This window comes from Ochlerotatus camptorhynchus, unplaced genomic scaffold, assembly GCF_037179485.1.
Source record: "Ochlerotatus camptorhynchus isolate MF236.1 unplaced genomic scaffold, CSIRO-AGI_Acam_v1.1 ptg000104l, whole genome shotgun sequence".
NCBI classification, from domain to species: Eukaryota; Metazoa; Arthropoda; class Insecta; order Diptera; family Culicidae; genus Ochlerotatus; species Ochlerotatus camptorhynchus.
In genome coordinates this window covers 804,830-828,826 of record NW_027040594.1, presented here as the reverse complement: position 1 = coordinate 828,826, position 23,997 = coordinate 804,830, and the positions used below count along the sequence as shown (strand labels likewise).

Here is a 23,997-nt window from a genome sequence, read left to right as displayed (position 1 = left end):
TCGCCAGGTATTACTCAAATATCCAGCTCAGCCTTGAGTTTCGTAGAATTGGTTGGAAATGCTATCTAACATGAACCGTCGCTAAAATCCGATTAGTTAATAATAAGGTCTTCAGAATTATGGAGTATTTCTTCGAGTTGGTTGATCCTTTGGGATATGATCAACTTCCTATGTCTACGAAATTAAATGCTGTTTTATTTGCCAATTCAGATTTTATATGGACTTTATACCAAATATATCATATTAACAATATGATCCATTCAAGCTTTTTCCAAAAGCTGCAATGGCGACCCGCAAAATATTGCTTCACGCACCATCTAGCGTTGAAAAAGGTCAGCAACATTCATTCAATTACAATCCAGGGGTGCAAATATAGCACTTATTACAAAAGTAAGAGTCAAATTATTTTCATTAATTACATTGTGTATATTACTTTAAAATTTGTCTGACATGTCACTGTTGATATCAAATAAAATAAAATGCTGAAATACATTCATTTGAAATATTAAACAAATTTTCATTTGGTTTACCCCTCGTGACGATAAACAAATACATTGTTAGCCTTTTTGGCCACAGAGGTGCTTTCATCGCTAAAAATTCGGTTCGTCAGCTAAGCGAAAGAGTAGATCATATTGTTAATATAATATATATTTGCTTTATACATAACAGTAGTGTTCCAGTTTTCCACTGGAAAACTATGAAGAATGAGAATTTTCAGAAGATCATCAAAATAAAAGAGATCCATTTAAGTTGATCAAAGTGGACAGCTGTTATATAGAAAAAAAAAACAAATATTTAAAATACGAGTTATCATCAGCTCCCCAGAGACCACACAGGATATCATATTTAAGGTAACACACTTGCAAACCACTGTAGGGGACAATGGTATACAACGCACTACCTGGGCAGAACGCACCAGCTGACTTTCATTTGTGTTTTTCATGACTTTTACGTAACTGTTTTGTTGTCTTATCAAGCAGCGCTTATAGTATAGCATCTCAAATCAAAATCCTGCATGATAAATCCTAGAATTGGATTCAGAATTCCAAGAAAATCTCAAAATTAAATGGGGTGCGTTATGTACCGTTCTCCCCTACATAGGCGGATACATAAGATTTTATGTACAGCATTGAATTAAAAAATTATATTTGTAATTTAAGTAAATGTCTCGTCTTTCCGGATCAAGAAGAATGCCTCTGGTCATACTTTTATTCCCCGGAAAATGAATAATATCTTTTTTGAATCGGATTTTTCCAACGCACAGTTGAACACGCATGTGAGAGCACCTTACACGAAAATCCTTTGATCAATTGTTCACGTTCTTCAGTATCCTGAACTAAGCTGGCAAACATAACATAAGAGACAGTTGCTAACGAGAAGAAAGGCTACAAGTTTTCGGAACCAATAGAGCATCTCAATCAAAGATAGCTTCCAGCTGCAACACAACCGTGAACACGTGTACTATTTTTATTTTTAAAGTAACTACCAAGGGAACTTAAAAAAGACCACTTATAATTATGAGCTTGAAAACGATTTGTAAATAACAACAACACATGTACAATAGGAAACGCTTTGCTGCACTCTCGCAGGTACCCACATCATAATAATAACTTATCGCGCCGACTAAACAGAATCCCCCGAACAATGCATCTCCATCCCTCATTCCTCATTCCAATTCCCTTCATCCAAAAAGAGTGAAAAGTGATCTGCTAAGCACACTGCGCCACGGTTAATGCCGACGAGGAAAAACTAGATTCAATTAACCGTAATGGATGGCTCGTAGAAAGAAAAATCGGTCTCAGCTGAACAAGTCTTCCATCCTACCGAGTTGCAAAGCGGTGAAGTTGCAAAGTGCAGTCTGCAATTTCTCCTTCCAATACCATACGTAGATGATGATGACCGGACCGCGGTGTGAGAAGTCTGCGACCGTCTAGTCGAGTCTAACGAAAGGCAAACGCGTGTGCCACTGGCCCACAGCCACAGCAGCCCAGCACGCTCGATGGCACGTTTTAAATGGCAAGGTTGCTATCGTTTAACCGGTTCGCCGAGCAGAGTTGCGAACCGTACATCTGGTCGTTGGATGAGGCGGCGCAGGAATGAGGAAAGTATATATGGATCACTAGGTGAAATTGACGAGTTCTTGGTGATAGAAATTAAAGCCCCAGTTTTCACTGCGCGGGAAATCTTCGATGCACACACACTTTGAACCAGTCTTCGAACAGGATCTAAAGTGCGATTGGTAGAAATTTCACTTTTTCCCTTAACACAATAAGTCCGCGCGCGTGGAACTTTATGGATGGCACTGCAATTCAAAGCTGCGCTGCATTACTGCTGCTTCGGGGCAATAGGGAAGGTCAGTTTTGATTGACATGCAACCGTTTTGGAGCGGCGGGCGGTGAAGTGATGTGTGATAGAAAGTAATTATTAACGGGCACGCGCTTGGGGTGGCACACAAATGCAACGCAGTGAATTCATTTCGAATGGGATAATAAAATATTTTTTTTTGTTTTTTTTTTTTTTTTTTTCCTTTATTTACAAGGCTTTCAGCCATTGGCTGGTTCGCCTAATAAAATATAATTTATGCATGGTATTGGATGTATTTTTTGCCATTCTCCACACCCTACTCGGTTGGCAAAACAATGGATGATGGTTGATGTCGGGATCTGATTCATCGTTTTGTGATTGGGCAAATTAATTCGGTAGTTTTCATCAGATTATGACAAGACAATGCAAAATTAGTTAAATGAAGACCTTATCAGATTTGAATTAATGTTTGCAATGGCATATATTTACGCTGATTGTGGTTTACACTCATGTTCAATTGCCTCACAAGAGGTTTCATGGGTTTTGTATAAGACGGAGTTTAAATTTACTATAGAATCATGCGGGGAAGATTCTCTCGCAGTTTTCTATTTAGGGACGAGCATAAGCATTGATGACCATACAATTCGTAGTTCCTAATCCACGATGGACCGGATTCAGCCAAATTCTTACAATAGTAGTTCAACACCAAATGACGCATCGGAAAAACTCGAGCTTCTCCGATTTGCATAATACTTTGCATAATTGTGTAAAACGTCACTTCTGATCGAAATGACGTCTGAGACAAAGAAGTAGAGAAAAATGAAGTCTTTTTGCAAAAAATATACATGGTATTTTTTAGCAATTTTATGTAAAAAACTCAATTATCTCAAAAAGTACACTTTAGTCTTTTTACACCGTTTTTTTTATACGTTCCACGGAGGCGAACCAGCCTCAGGTTGAAAGCTTCCCTAAGAGCATGAGCATACATTTCAGTAGTTGCTACTCCGTGATTGATAAGATTTAGAGAAATTTGAACAAAGAACCATATGAATGGGGCTTTGGACTATCAATACATTCTCAGTGTCCGGAATCCGGAGATTCCACATTTTTTAGGTCAATGACGGTTATTTTAACAACCGTTGCATCTCCACGGTTGTCACAAAAAGGACGTTTTTGTTGGTGGGAAGAGTAAATTAGATCTGGATTCACATTGGAAAGTGATGCGATCTTTTAAAACCTGTTAATCAAATGACGCGACCCTATCAACTCAGTAATGTAAAGAGGCTTGGTTAAAACCCACGATCTTCTGCTCAGTAAGCAAAAACGGTCGCTCTAAGGCCACTTTTTTTTAATTCTTTATTTAAGAGATTTTTAGCCTTAGGCTAGTTCATCTCTAAAATCTCTAAGGCCACCGTGCCCCTTACATCACAACAAGCTACGACCGACGATCGTTCATTATTAGTATTATTCAAATTGAGCGACGTCTCTGAAAGCAGCAAACAATGTCTTCCAAACTGGACACATACACCCTTTCAGAAATTCATGGTTTAAACTATTCAACTTTTGGTTATTAACTGCGCTTTATGCTCTCGGAACCCAACGATGGTGATTTATTCTGTTGTGGGAGAGCTTGGGATTAAACCCATGATATTCTGCTCATTAAGCAAAACCGATCCCTCCAGGGCTATCGAGCATCTCACAACCACAACACTCAACGACAATACATGATTAAGTTTTCTCTTGGTATCTTATGAACAACAGAGATACGCGATATTTCATATAGCTTCAGCGGCTGATGGTTAATTTTAAATATACTACGACGGCGAATACGACGGCGCTTATTTACGACGACGAAAACCGCGAATTTGTTACTAACCATTTGTCCTTAGGCTGAAAGCCTTCCTAATAAAAAAAAATATATCTTTACTAACAAGTTCTTTTTAGGACGGAGTTTTCTGAGGAATGGACTAAGCCAAAATAACAAACTTGGAAGTGTGCTTCGAGTGGGTTTACCGGATAATATGAGTACATATTTTCGGAACGGAAATCATCGGGAACCAATCGATGATTCACGCCATTTTGGAATCCAAGATGGCGACATCCGGTTTGTGAGAAACTGTCGAATACCCTACAATATGGGTATTTTCTAAACAGGAATGACGTTTAGAGGCCGGAAAACGATGGTTGACGCCGTTTTGGAATCCAAGCTGGCGTCTTCCTGTTTTTGAAAAACTGTCAAATAGCCAACAATATTGAGATTCAAGCCTTTTTGGTAATCAATTTGTGAAAATTGTTTGTTGAAAAAATTGTTGAATTGTGAAAAGCTGTCGAATTCTGGGTATTTTCGAAACGGGGACGTCGCGTATAGGACAAAAATCGATTGTTGAGACCATTTTGGAATCAAGATGGTGACATTCGGTTACAATATAGATATTTTCGGAACAGGAACACGTCCTAGAGGCCGTAAATCGATGGTTGACGCCATTTTGGAATCCAAGATGGCGTCTTCCAGTTTTTGAAAAACTGTCAAAATGCCAACAATATTGACATTCACGCCATTTTTGAACCAAAGATGGCGACTTCCGGTTTGTGAAAAGCTATCGAATTCCCTACAATTTGGGTATTTTCGAAACGGGGACGTCGTGTAGAGGACGGAAATCGATTATAGAAAGCATTTTGAAATCAAGATGGTGACATCCGGTTTGTGAAAAACTATCAAATACTTTACAATATAGATATTTTCTGAACGGGAACGACGTGTAGTGTTGACATAGTTGAAGATGCTTATTTCAAATGAGATACTAGAGTGGTAATTTTTATACGATAGATGAGGAGATGAAAGTATAGAGTTGATAGTTCCGTTAGAGTACGGAGGTGTGAAATTGTATAGAGCAATTCCCTGCAAATTCACAAATCGGTTTATTTTTGTATTTTTTGATTTGGTTGAAAATTTGCAGAAACATTCCTTATAACCGACTATGCCATTTTGCATTTTAATATCGCCAATTTGAATCCAGTCTTATGTTTGAAAAGGGCATATAGAAAAATATCAAGCATATCTTCACAAAATTTTTATTCGAAAACTGTTTGCCCGATCGGTTTGGTGTTTTCGTCAATATTGCAGATAATGAATGAGACTATTTGAAAAAAAATTAACTCTTAAAAAATTACCCAACTTTTTTTTTTGTTAAAATAAAATCTTAAAAACAATTCTCCTCAAAAATGATTTTTTTGTATTTTTTCATATGATTTAGGGGACAAAAATGCCATCTATTGCACTACAGGTCAAGATGGAGAAATGATGGACAAACAAGTTATGATTAAAAAAAAAATCAAGTTTTTGGAAAAATATCTAAAACTTGGTCCAATTACTTTTTCGGCTTTATATAATGAAAGTACACCAAATTAACAAAAAATAAAGCACTCAAGTAAAATTTTTCTAAGTCGCACTGTTTTCGAGATGTAGCGGTTTGAAAGTAGATATTTTTAGAATGTTAGTAGGTTTTGGTCATTTTTAAATGTATTTCGCGGTTCTCCAATTCTGTCAATATTTTTTTTTCAGAAAAATCAGAATTTTTTTTGGAACTGTAGAACCGCGAAATACATTTAAAAATGGCCAATCACTACCCACATTTTAAAAATATCTACTTTCAACACGGTACATCTCGAAAACGGTGTGACTTAGCCAAATTTTACCCAAGGGATTTTTTATTGTAAATTTGGTTTACTTTCGCTATATAAACAATGTAGGACCAAGTTTTGGATTTTTTTTTTAAACTTGAGCTTTTTAAAAAAAAATCATAACTTTTTTGTCAAAATTTCTCCGTTTTGACTCATAGTGCAATAGATAGCATTTTTTGTTCCCTAAAACATATCAAGAAACAAAAAATACAAAAAATCCTGTTTTAAGAAGAATTGTTTTCAAAACTTTATTTGAAATTTAAAAAAAGCTGAGATTGACGTAATTTTGGAATCTAATATGGCGACTTCCGGTTTGTGGTGAAATTTAAAATACCCTAGAATATGACACTTTCGGAACGGGGAGGACGTGTAGAAGTTGTAAACCGATTATTGACGCTACTCTGGTAACCAAGATGGCGCCTTCCGGTTTATGAAAGTTTCAAATAAATTGTATACATCATGTTTTTAAATAACGATTATGTTTTTGATAATCTGTAATTAATCTTATTACATTACCAGAAATTGTATACATTGAATACTGAACAACATGTGTTTCCAGTGACTTGGTTATGGAATGCACTAGAGGTTCTCTAACAAGTGATAATGGCCTAAATAGTACCTATCATAACTGAAACTGGAACTCACTCAGTCTACGTATGTTAGAAAGATCTTTAAAGACCATGAATAAAATATGCACGCAGTGAAAGCTACGCTTCGAAATTCTTACAAGAAACTGAGTAAGTCATGGGGATCATTAAAATCAGCAACTGAAATCGAAAACCGTAAAGACTTGGGAACACAAGCTTTTAAGTAACGTTTATTTTCGATAATTTGTATTGCTCATTTCACACCAAAGTAGACTGCTGATGCATGATCATTATCATGTCTTCTCACCCTATGTAGCACGGAAACTAAGTCCGATAGCAGTGGGCTCTCTTCTATGTTTGTCTTGATCAAGATTAAAAACCTATGGTTGACCTCAACATGTCACTGTATGAAAGGCCAATAACGGATTGGGTGGATCGATAGGCATAGTCACCTTTATGCATCCACGGGACAGTAAAGAATCTCCCTCCAGCATCATGATCGCACAATTGTTCAAAAAGACGAGCCTCCAAACAGGAAGATGCCCCAATGAGTGGCGGAGAAGAGCCTGCTCTTGATCCACGAAATGTTATCAACAGGGAGTTAGCATTCCCACTCTTCCCGTTCAAATCGCTTCAATTGGGTGCACTGTTGGACCCTCCCTTCATTTATTTATGTGTATTTAAATGTATATGTATGTATATGCTGTAATGATTCATCACTTATGCGAGTAGATTGAAATTTGCCGACAATAAATGAGGGCTAAGGTGATTCTTAACATAGAAGCGTAGATGCATAAGTGAAAAATAAGAGAATGGAGAGTCAAAGGTGTTGACATGAAGAATTAGAAGTCCTCGAGGTTGAATGCGCATGTTTAAATATCGATGATCCAGTTACCTATCATATATATTTGCATATCATCTAGTTATGATTACTGTCAGCAATACTTACATTTCGATTAAGATGGTGTTACCTATCTTACCTTTTATAGTATAATACCAAACATCATAGAAGCCAACTTTAAAGAATAGACCAGGTCCATTAACAATACACTCGTTCCGAGAAGAGGCTCTATGGTACCACTCATACTGTATAGTCATCTGTTTCTTCTTCAGGTTCGCTCACCACCCAGAATGAAACAAAACTTTGTTTCTTTGAAAAACTCGAACAGCTGGTACAATTTGGATCTTTTGCGTCTTAAACGTAAGAGGGACAAATGGTACAGAAAGTTTTGTAGATCTAATAGTGATAATCATTGGAATAGGTACACGGTCGCGCGTAATAAGGAAAATTGATCAGCATCAAAACAACAGCAAAGAGTTATGGAAAATTTTGAAATCTTTGATGAAGCCTAGTAATTGTAAATCGCGGACCATAACTTTTGATGGCATATTAGAACAGTCAGAACCAGTAATTGCTTCTAAGTTTAATAACTATTTCGTCGAGAGCGTTTCACTGATCAATCAATCTATTGAACTGATCAATGAACCGGACGAAATAAAACAGCCGATTAATAGTAATTGTAGATTTAATGCTTTTCACCCAATTACATTAGATGAACTTAAAAATATTTGCTTTTCATTAGGAAAAACGGCTGGAGTAGATAATGTTAATGCTAGAGTTATTCAAGATTGCTTTCATGTCATTCGACACACTCTGCGGGACCTTATTAATCAATCATTGCAATCTGGGCACGTGCCGCATATTTGGAAAGAATCTTTAGTTGTTCCTATACAAAAAGTTGCTGGGACGATTAAAGCCGAAGAGTTTCGTCCCATCAACATGTTGCACACATTAGAGAAAATTTTAGAACTTGTTGTAAAAGGCCAGCTGTTAGAATATTTAAATAGTAACTGTTTGTTGATACCGGAACAATCGGGATACCGGGAAGGCCATTCTTGTGAAACCACGTTAAACTTAGTGCTAGCTAAATGGAAAGAAAGTTTGGAGCATAAAGATACGATTGTTGCTGTGTTTTTGGATCTAAAACGCGCGTTTGAGACAATTTCTAGGCCCTTATTGTTGAGAACAATCAAGCGCTTTGGAATTTCGGGTTCTGCATACAAATGGTTTGAAAGCTATTTATCTGACAGAACACAAAGGACTGTTTTTAATGATTTTGTATCTTGTCCCGTTAACAATGACCTTGGAGTGCCTCAGGGAAGTGTATTAGGGCCCCTTTTATTTATTATGTATATTAATGACATGCGACGAGTTTTACGGTTTTGTGATATTAACCTTTTTGCTGACGATACTGTGTTATTCATTGCAGCTAAAGATTTAGAAGAAGCCGTTTCACGCTTGAATGAAGATTTGCGTTCTCTAAGTAGATGGTTGAAGTATAAACAATTGAAATTGAATATAAGTAAAACTAAATTCATGGTAATTTCGCGGAATCGTGTAGATGATGATGTCTCTGTTGTTATTGATGATGAGACACTTGATCGCGTTCAGGAAATTAAATATCTTGGCGTGATTATTGATGACAAACTCAAGTTCAATTCTCATATTGACAATGTCATCAAGAAAATTGCCAAGAAGTATGGAATCCTATGTCGCTTGAAAAACGATTTAACTATTGGTAGTAAAATACAGTTATACAAATCAATCATCTCCCCTCATCTAGACTTTTGCCCTTCCATTTTATTTTTGGCCAATGAAACACAAATATCGAGATTACAGCGTTTGCAGAATAAAGTAATGCGTTTGATTTTAAGATGTAATAGATTCACTTCCTCAACTTTCATGCTGGACGCTTTGCAATGGCTGTCAGTGAAGCAAAGAATTGTGTTTTTGACTATGGTGTTCATTTTTAAAGTAGTTAACGGTTTGCTGCCTCGATATTTGTGTGATCGGATTGAAAGAGGAAGTGATTTTCATAGATATAACACTAGAAACGCGGATGAAGTAAGAACACCACATCTTTTGAATAATGCTTCACAAAATTCATTATTTTTCAAAGGTATAAATGTTTTCAATTCGATGCCTAGACACATCAAGCGTGCAACTACACTTACAGAATTCAAGAGACGCTGCATTTCACATGTAAAAGCTGTTTATTGAGCAGTTAAATTTTTATGAATGGATAAATCATGTATCTTGACAAAGTTATCTCTAACGGATTATTTTGTATGGAGACTGTCATATAGACATTTTAGTAATTGGTGTAGCATATACAAAAAACTACATTGTTTGCCTCGATGGTGATGATGGATTTTTAGTTTTTTGATTTTGTAGTAGTAATAGTAAAAATAGCTTTGAGTAGTCTACGATGGTTTGAGCCTCGCGCGCGGAATACAGGTATAAATGACTAATACGTGGAAATTGTGGCAAAAGCCTTGAATTAGTAAAGGGTTGGCTGGAAGTCGTTTCCTTGGATATAGTCCTGGCACTGCGGAAGCTTAAACGTGTAAATCCCAGGTCACGTGTAAATGGAAGTATTGTCGAGGACTATACTTGGACTTTTGATAACTAGTTACACCTTTGAATGTTTTTGGTTGATGCCTATAACATATTTAACAGGACATTTATATCTGTAATTGTAACCAGCTCGATTTTGTTTGCAAACCTGGTTAAAATGTTTATATTTAATTATCTTAAAGATAACTCGTCCAGCTCAAACCTTTGTAGGGGTAAGAGGTGGGACCATCATCATCATGAACGCTCGGTGCATCATAGATTTGATATGGTTAGTTAGAATTTCTCAATGTTTCAACTTGATCTTAACGTAAAGTTAATGTTATGACCCACATAAACGAGAATATAGGAATACATGTTCACTATCGCAACTACGGGTAATCATTGAAAGTACTTGCATTTTACTAAGGCAAAGTGATACGGCCAGATTTTGATGTGTCCTCGAAGGTAATTTCTTCACCGAACATCTGGATGGCGGTTTCGACTGCTCCGATACTTACTTTCTCCATTTTCGCCTACTTCTTTACTGATAGATTGGTAATAGTACACCATTTGTGCAAGACCTGTTTGTGTAATTCCTCCATGTTTCGTTTTTAATTTACACCTCAGCGTATATAGATTATGTTAGCTCATGTAATTTTAGCATGTTGGAGTCAAGATGCAATTTTTTTTCAATTTTTTAAATTTACAAATTGTGTTTTATATATTTAATATAATATTTGATTACTTTTGGCACAAAACGAGTAATGTGATTGGAATTAGGTCGTTCACTTGATATTTTTTGGTCGAGAAATTGTGAGAAAATTCTGGGGGAAAACCGCGTAATTCCAGAAATTACTGGAGGTCTAGTACTTTTTAGGGCTCTTAATATTTCGGAAGTAGTGCTTTAAGTTGTGAAACTTAAAATCTATCAGAGAAACGATGTGATGAGATTGGGAAGTTCCTATAGTTCAGAGAGTGTCTGAAAAGTGTTTTGAGTTCACAAAGTACTGAAAGCTATGGAAGTTCCCAGGAGTTTTGGAGGTTGTTAGAGCTCCATAATTTCTTGGAGTTCTAAGAGTGCTTGTGGTTATTTATGTTCCGGGAGCTTCAAAGTAGACACGGGCAAAAAGGATCACTTAGGCGAACGGCTTGGATCTGGTTCATTCATATAGATGATCTGGATCCTTTCACCAGTTCATCGGACCACTTAAACCTACACTGATCGAAAACATCCGCAAAACTTTGACTGATTATTGTATTGGTCGAGCCCTTTAACTATATGCTGTTGAGTTTCTGATGATTTCCTTATGGTTGAATTCATCATGAAATGATGAGCATCCATATGACTGTCCTCCAAATAAAGGATGATATTTATTTTAAAATTGGCTGTAAAACATACTGGGCTCAGAGGACAACAATTTAAGGATAGGATTACTTGCAAATGCTTTAGATTAGATTATTAATTCGATTGTCTACATTTCCATATTGAATAGCCATGAACAGCCAGTCATCATGAATTCAAAAATGTAATGTTGGTAGAGGAAACTTCCTCCACCACGAAATAGACAATTGTACGGTTTCCACGCTTTACCAATTTTCGTACCACCTCCGATAGCGATGGATATGCTTCCATATCGTTTATCTACTCAGAGCAGCAAATGACTTTACATACATTATTTACATCACCGTTTTGAATGATTTGCGTTAAGAGGCAACTAACAGTCAGCCTCAGAAGGTGTCATCAATGATGATCATCAAAAAGTGGGAACGAGTTAATGAAAATAACCACCCACAACTTCTGAAGCTTTTTCCAACCTAAACACACGAAATACATCAACAACAAGTATTTCGAAGTTTGCTCTGATTCATTATCTTAATGCAATCACCTTTTATTCAAGCAATATCTCATTTTGTTGGGTAAATATCTGCTTTTCAATAACATCGAATTTATTTTTTGGCCTAGCACTACGACACACACAAAATTATCACAATAAAAAAAATCCCAGCCCCAAATCAAACAACGCTTATTTTACTCACTTCCAGAAGGGATATAGCATTTCAATTGTCTTCACTACATCTGCACATATATCTACTTTCACAATCTAATAAGTTAAACCCGATTTATAATGAAAATTAGTAGAAAAAACTTTATTTTTATTCACGATTTTCCGGTAAACAACGAAAGATCACAACAAGACTGACACATGCGTACATTATGAATGTATGCGTTAAGCTACGCATCCCATGTTTTATCCTAGCAGCAATCATTGGCCAATGTTGCCAAAACAGCTTCATGAAACTATTACATAAGATTCATTAAAATAAATTCTATGATTGATAGAAGCATCTTTGTGCATAGCAACTCGGGCTGGACCAATACCAAATGCATTTCAATCTAAGACTATCATTCTGCAGAGAGCATTAGGCATTCCAACTGAAGGCCCTATCCCTTTTCATAACAATGTTCAGCCTGTATTCGAGAGGAAAATCGGTTGCAGCTATCATTCGAAAAGGTGATTTCGATGTTTCGATTTGAATGGTCTGAGGTTTCATACGAACAGGATAGGACGGTGGTTTGGTACAGCGTAGTGCAATTTGAAATTTTGTAAAGGTTCCTTCATTAACTCAGAATAATTTCATAAGCAACTCACAGTCATCCAAAATTCATTGACTCCGTTCCAAAGTAAAAAGGTCTGACAATGTGAAACTAGTGCTTAATTTTGAAAGGATTAGCACGTTTGACTCGCTGTTGCATAAGAACTAAGAACAGTGAAGCACACACAAATTAAAAACAATCGGGTAGTTTCCACAGTTTAAGATGTTGTTCGGGAGTCCTAAATGATACAGATTCATCGGAGTTTCGGAAATTTTCTGGACCTCCGATGTTTTCCAGAGCCATGCGAAGTTTTGAGCTCTCACAGTATCAAAAGCTCCCAAGCTGCTTGAAATCCTGGAGTTCGAGAGATGTAAAAGTTTGTACTTACTTACTAACTTACTTACGTAAGGGTCCTGTGCACCACCAGCGGTGCACTTCCATCCTGGGCGGCTGCTCGCTTTTGCCTTGACCCGGGGCCAGGTCAGATTCATATCGACTTGCTTAATTTCCTTATTGAGGCTCCGCCGCCATGAGCCCCTGGCCGGATTCCAATCCAGCGCTTGCTAGCAGATTTCGTTTCCGACCCGTCGAAGTGTGTGGCCGGGTCGGCTGGTGGGTCACCTCCACTTTCGCTCTCGAATTTCTGTTGCTATCGGCTTCTGATGACATCGACGATGGAGCTCGGCATTCGAGATCCAGTTGTGAGGCCACCAGGCACAAATTAAATACCGCAGGCATCGGTTGATGAAGACCTGCAGCTTTTGAGTGTTCTCCGCTGATACACACCTCGTCTCGATGGCGTATAACAACACAGATTTCACGTTCGAGTTGAAAATTCGGATTTTGGTGCGTTGACTTATCTGGTTGGATCTCCATACGTTTCGTAAACTCGCAAAGGCAGCCCTAGCCTTCTTGATTCGTGCACCTATGCCGCTCTTAGTCCCGCCGTCTGACGCTATTTGGCTGCCAAGATATTGGAAACTTCGACCTTCTTCACTGCTTGCCCCGCTACCGTAAAGTTGGAAGGGTTGCCCGTGTTGATATCCAACGTTTGGTCTTGTTGACGTTGATGGTGAGACCCGCCGCAGAGAAGCGTTCGGCTAGGTCATTGAGCTTACTCTGCATATCAGAGCGCCGTTGTACTAGTAGAGCAACATCATCAGCCAAATCGAACTCGTTGAGATGCTCCATGGTGATAGGCTGCCAAAGCAGCCCACGGTTCGGTACACGGTCAATTGCACCTACCATGATCTCGTCAATTACGATGAGAAACAGTAGCGGTGATAGTGATTGTCTCACACCAGCGACTACCCGGATAGGGTTGGACAAGGCTCCGTTATGCAGAACTCTGCACATAAAAGCCTCATACTGCGCTTCGATGAGGTTGACGGTTTTATCCGGGACTCCCTTGCGTCTCAGGGCGCCCCACAGATTCACGTGATTGAGACGGTCGAAAGCTTTTTCGTAGTCAATGAATACCAAATAAAGGGACTCTTGGAATTCATTGACCTGCTCCAAGATGATGCGGAGCGTGACAATATTGCCCACACAAGATCTTCCGGCACGGAATCCTGCCTGGTGCCGTCGGAGAGTCGCGTCGATCTTCTCCTGTATCCGATTCAGGATAACTTTGCACAGAACTTTGAGAACAATACACAGTAACATGATGCCTCGCCAATTGTCGCACACAGTCAGATCCCCCTTCTTTGGGACCTTCACTAAGATGCCCTGCATCCAGTCGATGCAACATTTGTGCAGATAGCATGGGGTCAGCTTTGAGCATCTCTGCTGATATGCGATCGACCCCTGGAACATTGTTGGATTTCATGCTGTTGGATGTAAAGCTGTAGCTTAATATTAATTCTGTGTGTTCTGAGAGTACATGGAATTTGAAGAGTTCGGAAAGTAACTATAATTCCGAACAAGAGTATTCAGAGCACAATAAGTTCCAGAATCACAAATCTCGTTATCATCTTGTTTGGTACAGCACTATTGATCATGCACTCACATTTTTTGCTACGCAGTCACACTGCAGCTGCTCAATATAAATATAATATAATAATCAACAAAAAGCATCGTAACTTACTATCCAAGTATTCTGATTCCCATTTGCACCAACGAAACGGAAAGTAGCAGATCGGAATTCACTTCCGACTCATTGCAGCACGCTCGAAGTACCCATACCGGGAATGTTCGCCTGGCATCCGCTAACCATATAATAGCAAATCAATCATCAATCCGGCAATACCGACATTAACGCATATATGCTACCGTACCGTACCGTGAAGTGAAATGCTCACTTACCATATTGGATTCTGAGACCTTTGCCCATACGTTCACATTGTTTGCATCACCGCATTATTTTTTGGCAACTATCGCACCCGCGCCGCGAAGACAATCGAAGCTCGTGGAATCGTGGAGCAATCGCAAAGAAATCCGTCCGAAAATAAATTCCCCGCTATTTCACCCGACCGACCGATGGTGTATGTTGCTCATCAATTATTTAAAAGACCCGGGCGGTCAAATTTTGGAACGCAGTCAAACTTTGGGTGTCGTGACAATCCGATCGTAATTCGTGACGTGATTCAAGAAAGAAAAACTAGCACCACTAATAAAAAAAAAATGGCTTCCAACTACGAAAAAGTGATTCTTGCCTGTATGGTTCTGTGCTGCCTGGTGGCCCTGGTGCGGTGTGAAGATGAAGAACAGGATGTTGCAGGTCAGTCAGTGCGCGGCTAATCGGCCGGAACTTTCCGTCTAATCAAATGTGATGTGATTTGCGGTCGGACCCAGTGGCTGGACAAACAGAGCGTACAAAATGATCGAGCCAAAGTTATGGTTGCATTGTTTCGAAGATGGGTTTGTGGTTTTAAAGGTTGTTTGAATGGAGAAATTGCTTGGGGGAAAGCTGGGAAATTGACAAGACTGGAAGTGAATAACCGCAGGAGATTTGTTGTTACCATGGAGAAGTTAGTAGAATAACGGGTTGGATGATTTTTGGAATATTATTTTCCAATTACCGTTTCCAAAATCAGCCTAGGACACCAGTTGTGAAGTTGAACGATTGTTAATTTACCAGTGCATGTATGATTCGTTATGAAGCTCATTATTTTATACTACATAAATAGTGCATGGGTCCTTTGAGATTTCAAGTCATCTGAACTTGCTCTATAAGGCGTAATGTCACCCGAAATTGAGGAAACACCCAAAATGTAATGTCACCCGAAATTGAAGTTTGAGGTGATGGCACTTAGCGCAGCTCTCCCAGACTGGCGTTTCGTACTCAATGGCGAATTGTTTGTGGACGGCAAGCTTGTTTTTAAGGGACAGGGTGGACTTTGATAAGTGGGTAGAGCGACCTAATCAAGATGGTGCACTTGGTGGATGTTTTATCCACTTGGGAACGGAACAACAACTTGCTGTCAAAGGTGAGACCAAGCTAGACGACTTCACTCGACCATTCAATGGGAGTATTATCAAGGCGGGATAAGCCGAGGTGTATTGAAGTGCGGAAATAATATGGACTGTGTTTCAGCTGCGTTGATACAAATCTTCAAACTATTGAAATAGTCGGACAGAACATCCAGGCCTGATTGGAGTTTTTACATCATAGCACGGATCACTCGACCCTTACAGATGATGGCAGTGTCATCCGCAAACATTGACAAAATACCACCCGGAAGGGGAGGCACATATGACGTGAAGATGTTGAAGAAGCTAGGACCAAGGAGGCTACCCTGGGGAACCCCAGCATCAACGTTAAACGTGTCAGAAGAATGATCTGCCCGACAAGTAGTTTTTGATGATCTTAACAAAGAAGATCGGGAAGTTGTATCGATGCAGCTTGGCCATCGAGGCCATCACATTGTCGAACGCCTTCTCGACGTCCAACTTCCGCTTAATGATGTTAGTATCCCGTACGAGTTGGTGGATGACAGAGTGAACTTTCATAAACCCGGATTGCTCTTTAAGAAAGATGTTATTATCATTTGAAAACACCAGCAGACGGCTGAGTATCAACTTTTCGAATAGCTTCGAGATGGATGACAAGAGGCTGATGGGGCGATAACTTTTGGCACTTGGTCTTATTGAAGACCAGCACCAAATACTTATTGAAGACCGCTGCAAGGTGCTCGAAGAGGTCAACACTCATGTTTTCCAATGTCTGCACTCAAGATGTTGTACTGCGCTTCCTGCAAGTACCGTACAGGATTGTGCCATTGTGATTGCGCTGACTGTTGCCCCAGGATTGATGTTTGACGTTCAGGTCTCCCTATCATACCCTGATAATCCTGCGATTTGGCTAAAATTTTCAAAACTTTTTTGAAACTCACGGAACTTCCAATAAAATGTATAAACTTCACTGAACTTTTATAGACTTGCATGAGTTTCTGTTCCTGTGTGCAGTTCGCGCAAATTTCAAGAAGTTCTCCGAAGTTCCTTAAATTTTTCTGAGATTGATGGAACTGCGCTGAAGGCTCAGCATTTTTCTTTAACTTTTGGATCCTTCCTGAATTTTTTGGAATTGTTCATAATTCCTCGGAACTTCGTGAAAGTTCCTGAAATCAATTAATGAAACAGCTGTCTTGAAGATCTAGAACTTCTTTAAAAGCTCCTCATTTTTTTTCCGAGGTGGGCGACTCTGCAAACATTGAAACATTTTGCTTTGATTTTGTGAGATGAACTTACGCTTAATAGATAGGAATACGATTGGCGATGATTTTGAAGGTTTCCTGCAAACAAGTGGAGACCTGTGCGAGTAGATGGATTTAGATGGCAAAAATTAAGAAGGATTTTTTGTAGATAGATTCACTAGCATCAGATTTTTCGACCATCTAAATTTGAGATTTAGATGTGTCACACCCCTCATTTTAATCCCGTTCTCTGGACTTTACTGAAGTTTTCTTGACATTCATGAAGTACTGTAGATATCCCTGTAGTTCCTAGAACTTCTAAAAAGTTCTGCAGTTTCTCCGTTGCGGAAGGAACAGCCTTGAAGCTTTCGAAGCTTCCCTGAAGAGATCAAGATTTTACAGACGTTTTCTAACTATCCCGCAGTATGTCCATGAAACTATTTCGAAATCCATTTAAACATCGGAACTTCTTTGAAGTTCCTACCCACAGCCGATGAGAGCAACTCAGTAACTGAGAAGAATTCAACTCAAAATTGCATAAAGTGGTGTTTACTCAGTGAGTGAGAAAAATTTGCCTCACTTTTCCGGGAAAATCTGCTCGAAATCATACAACATTTTCCTCAGTCTTGGAGTATACTAATAGACTGAGAGTCAAACCGCTATATTTTCCTCAAATTAAAGGAGTTTTTGCTGGAAAATCGTGGAGAAATTTACTCATAGAAACCTGTTTTGCAAGCAAGTTTAAGTCAAAATCGACGCAATTTTGAGTTAATCTCATTGGCCATGCAGTTTTTGTGCACCACCCTAAAATTCTCTAATCTTTCCTGAAGTTCTTGGAACTTGTCTGAAGTTCTTGGAACATGTCTGAAGCTCTTGGAACTTGTCTGAAGTTCTTGGAACTAATCTGAAGTTCTTGGAACTTATCTGAAGTATCGGAACTTATCTGAAGTTCTTGAAACTTGTCTGAAATTCTTGGAACTTGTCTGAAGTTCTCGCTACACTCTAATCTTTCCTGAAGTTCTTGGAACTTGACTGAAGTTCTTGGAACTTGACTGAAGTTCTTGGAACTTGACTGAAGTTCTTGGAACTTATCTGAAGTATCGGAACTTATCTGTAATTCTTGGAACTTGTCTGAAGTTCTCGCTACACTCTAATCTTTCCTGAAGTTCTTGGAACTTGACTGAAGTTCTTGGAACTTATCTGAAGTATCGGAACTTATCTGAAGTTCTTGAAACTTGTCTGAAATTCTTGGAACTTGTCTGAAGTTCTCGCTACACTCTAATCTTTCCTGAAGTTCTTGGAACTTATCAGAAGTTCTTGGAACTTATCTGAAGTTCTTGGAACTTGTCTGAAATTCTTGGAACTTGTCTGAAGTTCTCCCTACACTGTATTGATTATGCTCCTAGAATTTGAGCAGTTCCTTACCAAGTACTTGAAATTTACCTGAAGTTCTCAGGATGCCTATGAAATTCCCGAAATTTTCATGATAATTATTTATCCACCCGGAGTTCTCAAAACTGTCCAAAGTAACATTATTTCCGTCAAGATCTTCAATCTCAACTGAAGTCTTGACAAACTCACTTATATTTCTGTTATTTTTCTCTGAAGCTTTTTGATCTTCGCTGAAGTTCAAATCATTTATCTGAAACCTATGGAACTGCCCTGAAGCTAGCGGAACTTACTCTAAAAGATCTTGGAACTTTCAAGTTGTTCTGGACGTTCACATTGACGTTCATTGTCTCAAGTTCTTGGAACTTGTCTCAAGTTCTTGGAACTTGTCTCAAGTTCTTGGAACTTGTCTCAAGTTCTTGGAACTTGTCTCAAGTTCTTGGAACTTGTCTCAAGTTCTTGGAACTTGTCTCAAGTTCTTGGAACTTGTCTCAAGTTCTTGGAACTTGTCTCAAGTTCTTGGAACTTGTCTCAAGTTCTTGGAACTTGTCTCACGTTCTTGGAACTTGTCTCAAGTTCTTGGAACTTGTCTCAAGTTCTTGGAACTTGTCTCAAGTTCTTGGAACTTGTCTCAAGTTCTTGGAACTTGTCTCAAGTTCTTGGAACTTGTCTCAAGTTCTTGGAACCTGTCTCGTGTTCTTGGAACTTGTCTCAAGTTCTTGGAACTTGTCTCAAGTTCTTGGAACTTGTCTCAAGTTCTTGAACTTGTTTCAAGTTCTTGGAACTTGTCTCAAGTTCTTGGAACTTGTCTCACGTTCTTGGAACTTGTCTCAAGTTCTTGGAACTTGTCTCAAGTTCTTGGAACTTGTCTCAAGTTCTTGGAACTTGTCTCAAGTTCTTGGAACTTGTCTCAAGTTCTTGGAACTTGTCTCAAGTTCTTGGAACTTGTCTCAAGTTCTTGGAACTTGTCTCAAGTTCTTGGAACTTGTCTCAAGTTCTTGGAACTTGTCTCAAGTTCTTGGAACTTGTCTCAAGTTCTTGGAACTTGTCTCAAGTTCTTGGAACTTGTCTCAAGTTCTTGGAACTTGTCTCAAGTTCTTGGAACTTGTCTCAAGTTCTTGGAACTTGTCTCAAGTTCTTGGAACTTGTCTCAAGTTCTTGGAACTTGTCTCAAGTTCTTGGAACTTGTCTCAAGTTCTTGGAACTTGTCTCAAGTTCTTGGAACTTGTCTCAAGTTCTTGGAGCTTGTATCAAGTTCTTGGAACTTGTATCAAGTTCTTGGAACTTGTCTCAAGTTCTTGAAACTTGTCTCAAGTTCTTGGAACTTGTCTCAAGTTCTTGGAACTTGTCTCAAGTTCTTGGAACTTGTCTCAAGTTCTTGGAACTTGTCTCAAGTTCTTGGAACTTGTCTGTGAACTTGCTTAAATTCCCTAGACTTTCTTCAATTTATCAATGTATTTTAAATGCCCAGTATTTTCACTAAAGTAAATGTAATTACTTTGAAGTTCTTTGATATTCCTTGAAGTTTCTGTAATTTTCTTTAAATTATGAAAACTCTCGGAACTTTGCCTAAACATTCTATTTTTTCCTAAATAAACCAAATGGCCGGACATCATAAGGATTAAGAATATCTCATCATGGGATTAAAAAAAAACATCCTTAGGCTTAGGAAGACCCATCTGCGCTACATCTCAGTGAATTGCCAATTTCAAAAATATACTGTAATAATAATTTTCTATAATTATAATTTCCTCCTTTCAGAAGGCAGAACTTTCGGTCATCACTTCCTGAAGCGAATGAGCTTTGCCGTGGTCCCAGCGGCATTCGTCGTCGGAGTTATCACCACCCTGCTATCCGCTCTAACCGTTGTCTCGATGAAGGGTCTGGGCGTCGGAGTAAGTACAAAAACCATACACAACACTGGTATTCTCATAACGTAATTCCGTCCATTCTCCCTTTGCATTTCCAGGTAATTCTTCTAGTGCTTGCCGTTTCGCAAATTCTAGCAAGAACCGCTGCATCGGTCCCCCTCCCGCCACCAATCGCTTACGCAGCTCCTCCCGCACCGGTTCCGATCCTCTACCACAAGGACTGGTAACTTGATCCACATCCTCGCATCAACACGGTAGTCGCAGTGCCAAATCTCTCCTCAGTGACTAATGTTAAGTTAATTTATTCGATATTTATTGTTATTTATTTCCTCACCAATCACGACTGACTCAAATCGGTAGCGAAGGAATTTCACTCCCCCGTTGCGTCGTGAGCGCTCGCTCGCTTGCTCGAACGCCGTCCGAAAAGCGCACCGGGGGAGTGCAGTTCAGAGTTCACGAAAACAGAAACCAATAAAGCACCATGCTTTCGACTAATTAAAAATGCGAACCACGATCACGGTGGCGAATTCTTTCATTGTTTCGATGACGGGCGTCAGAAATCAAAATTGAATCAAATGATGATGGGTGGGTGGGATCGTGCATTTCCAGCTGGTCACGATCTGCTAATCGTCGGCTTAGCATTTCCTCTAGAGAAAAGGGAGAGTTTTCTCGGTTCAGTCGATCTAGTTCAGTGGGCCAACGAGGAGACGATAGACATTTGTCATCCCCGTTGAACGTCAACCATCTCTTATCAATTCATGTAGCTTTCTAACGTGCATGTCATGTGCATTAAACCGATGATGAGTTAATTACCTATTTGGTTTGGCTGGTTTGATCCGGACAGCGATCGATTAACTATCCATAACAATGTCAACTAGTCGGAGTGGTTGGGTTGGAAAAGAGCCGAGAGCGTGAAAAGTCCATTCGAGGAATGCCACGAAGCAAGTTCCGCCACCTGATCCATCCGGATAAGGGTATTAAGAAAGGGAACTAGTTGTTGATCTGGAGCACAGCTCGGTTAACAAGTCGATGGTTTGCTTGATAAAAAAAACCGAGAAAAGTGGAAAAGTGTCCCCCAAGGCCATTATTAAACTTTGTAAAATCGATCGAGAAATAGTGAAACCAATTAGATTTTGACAGATTTATGAGTTAGGTCAATGACGCCTGGCGACGAGGGTTTCGCCAAAAATCACACATGCTTACTTACTGCACCAGCCACTTTCTTTCGCATGCACTGCTTATCACTTTTGATGATAAGTGGAAGCCATTAACGTTTAACCGTCACCACCGTAATGAGATAGTTTAGTAGTTTTGATTTAATGCGATCCGATGGCTGGAAAATTATAACAATTTAAAACGTGTGAAACTACCCTGTTACCGTCATCTTTGGTGACTGCCAGGCAAGCTGGGGTTTGTTGCGGTTTTGTTTTCATTCGCTGAAGGAAAGAAAACTCGGGTGGATGGGGAAGTTGATGCTTCCCTAGCGTCACCAGTCAGTGGTTTGGCGATGCTGGATGAGGACGTGTTCTACAAGAATTAACGAGTAGAAAAAAACAAGGAACAGTCTTTATAATTATAGGGTAGGTGTAACAGTTAAGGCTATATGTTTCTATTATTGTGTGTTCCATGACCTATGGATTTCCCGGCCCATAATTGCGATCAAAGTAGACCGCACTGCGAAAATGACATGGTTTTGGCGTCGTTTTGACTGTTGCACATTTTAATGAAAAGCACATAAGTGGTATTAAAAGTGTTTCAAGTGATAATTATCAAACCCCACGTCTCCTTACCCTTATAAACAAATACCATAAACGAACGATAACCCAAATTGTCAAACGTTTCCACAAATGGTTTGGATGATACCCCAAACACGTCGTTAAGCAAAATAACCATACATTTTGTTAGGGTAGTGTTTGTCGCAGTGATCAGTTGAATATAGAATCAAATCCTTCTTGTTCTGTAGTATGAGGTGCCGTTTGTTAGCTTTGGAACGCTCAGCTAAGTTTATTTACCATCCATATAACTATTTATGTTTATCCATATAAATTGCATCTACTATTTAACTAATTAATAGGTCCCAGTATCAAAGAAGTATTTTTTGAATCTGGAAGTGTGAATACACTTCAAATATCCATTTGATAAGTGAATGTGTTCATGCGGGGCTTATTGTATATGAAGATGACCTCAGAATGTACGTGTATGAACAGGTATTCTTGAAATGGGTCATTGGATTGTCTGTAAAGCTTTAACCTTTCATCTCCAGGGCTAGAATTGTTTGCATCTATCGATAAAACAATTTTATCAACAAATATTTGCATGCAGGCTTCTTCCATAAAAGCAGTTCCGGTCAGTGGGAGATGGATTGTATCGACACCCACATACCTGGAATTATCGCACCGTTATTGGAATACACAATAATAGGAAAATAAAGTCTGGAACGCGCAAAAATTGGTCAACTTCAAATTGGTGTATTTCTGTTAAAAATACATAAAAAAAAACTGAAATGCTGCATTTGGAAGTTGAGTGTATATAAAATGGTTGCTATGATGAGTTTTCACCGTTTGCTCTCCTGTTTTCAAAATGACGTCCAAGCAAGAGGAGCAGCGTGTCAAAATTTTGCTCGCGCAGCAAGAAAATCCGACGTACTCACACGCCAAGTTGGCAAAATTGCTGAATGTGGCCAAATCGACCATGACAAACGTTTAAAAGTGTTCGGGGAGCGTCTGTCGACCGCCAGGAAGCCTGGAAGCGGTAGCAATCGTAATCCGCACGTGGCAGCGACGACGAAGAAGGTGGCGGTGAAATATAAGCGGAATCCTAACCTCTCCATCCGGGACGTCGCTGGCAAGCTCAATGTCTCCCATACTACTGTGCAGCGGGCCAATAAACGAGCCGGGTTGTCGACGTTTAAGAAGGTGAAGAGATTACTAACAAAACACGTCGGCAAAGCAGCGGTCCCGAAAGTTGTATACGAATCTGCTCACAAAGCTTGACTGTGTCGTCATGGACGACGAAACTTATGTGAAGGCGGATTTTAAGTAGCTTCCGGGGCAGGAATGTTATACCGCATCAGGAAAAGGGAAGGTGGCTGAAATTTTCAAAACCGAATCGAAGTTCCCGAAAAAATATCTCGTCTGGCAGGCCATATGCACGTGGGGTCTAAAAAGCGGCATTTTCATTACTACTGGAACCATCAATCAAAAGATCTACGTCCAGGAGTGCCTGGAAAGGGGCTGCTACCATTCTTAAAGCAACATAATAGACCTGTGCTGTTCTGGCCGGACTTGGCGAGCTGCCACTATGGGAAAAAGGCAATCGAGGGGGACGACTCTACGATGCAGAAAAGATTGTGGTTTGCTGTTGGTAGCTGCGCGCACGTTGAGTAGACAGAAAGAAGATTGATGACGATTCTGAAGATTTCCTGCAAAAAGATGATGCGCGATGCAAGTAGATGCGACAAATGAAAGAAGATTTTTGGAAGATTGATTCGCTAGTGTGAGATTTGTTGAGCATCTAAACTTGAGATTTAGATGTGTTG

At 39.3% G+C, this 23,997-nt stretch overlaps 1 protein-coding gene across 1 annotated transcript; it reads left to right on the top strand.

Moving 5' to 3' along the window:
• The first annotated feature begins 15,075 nt into the window (after positions 1-15,075).
• On the top strand, positions 15,076-20,961 carry apn (apnoia). The gene is made up of 3 exons (XM_065219432.1): positions 15,076-15,284; positions 20,350-20,483; positions 20,558-20,961. Exons 1-3 carry the CDS (start codon positions 15,188-15,190, stop codon positions 20,684-20,686), a joined length of 360 nt encoding a protein of 119 aa, XP_065075504.1. The 5' UTR covers positions 15,076-15,187; the 3' UTR covers positions 20,687-20,961.
• The last annotated feature ends 3,036 nt before the right edge of the window (positions 20,962-23,997 follow it).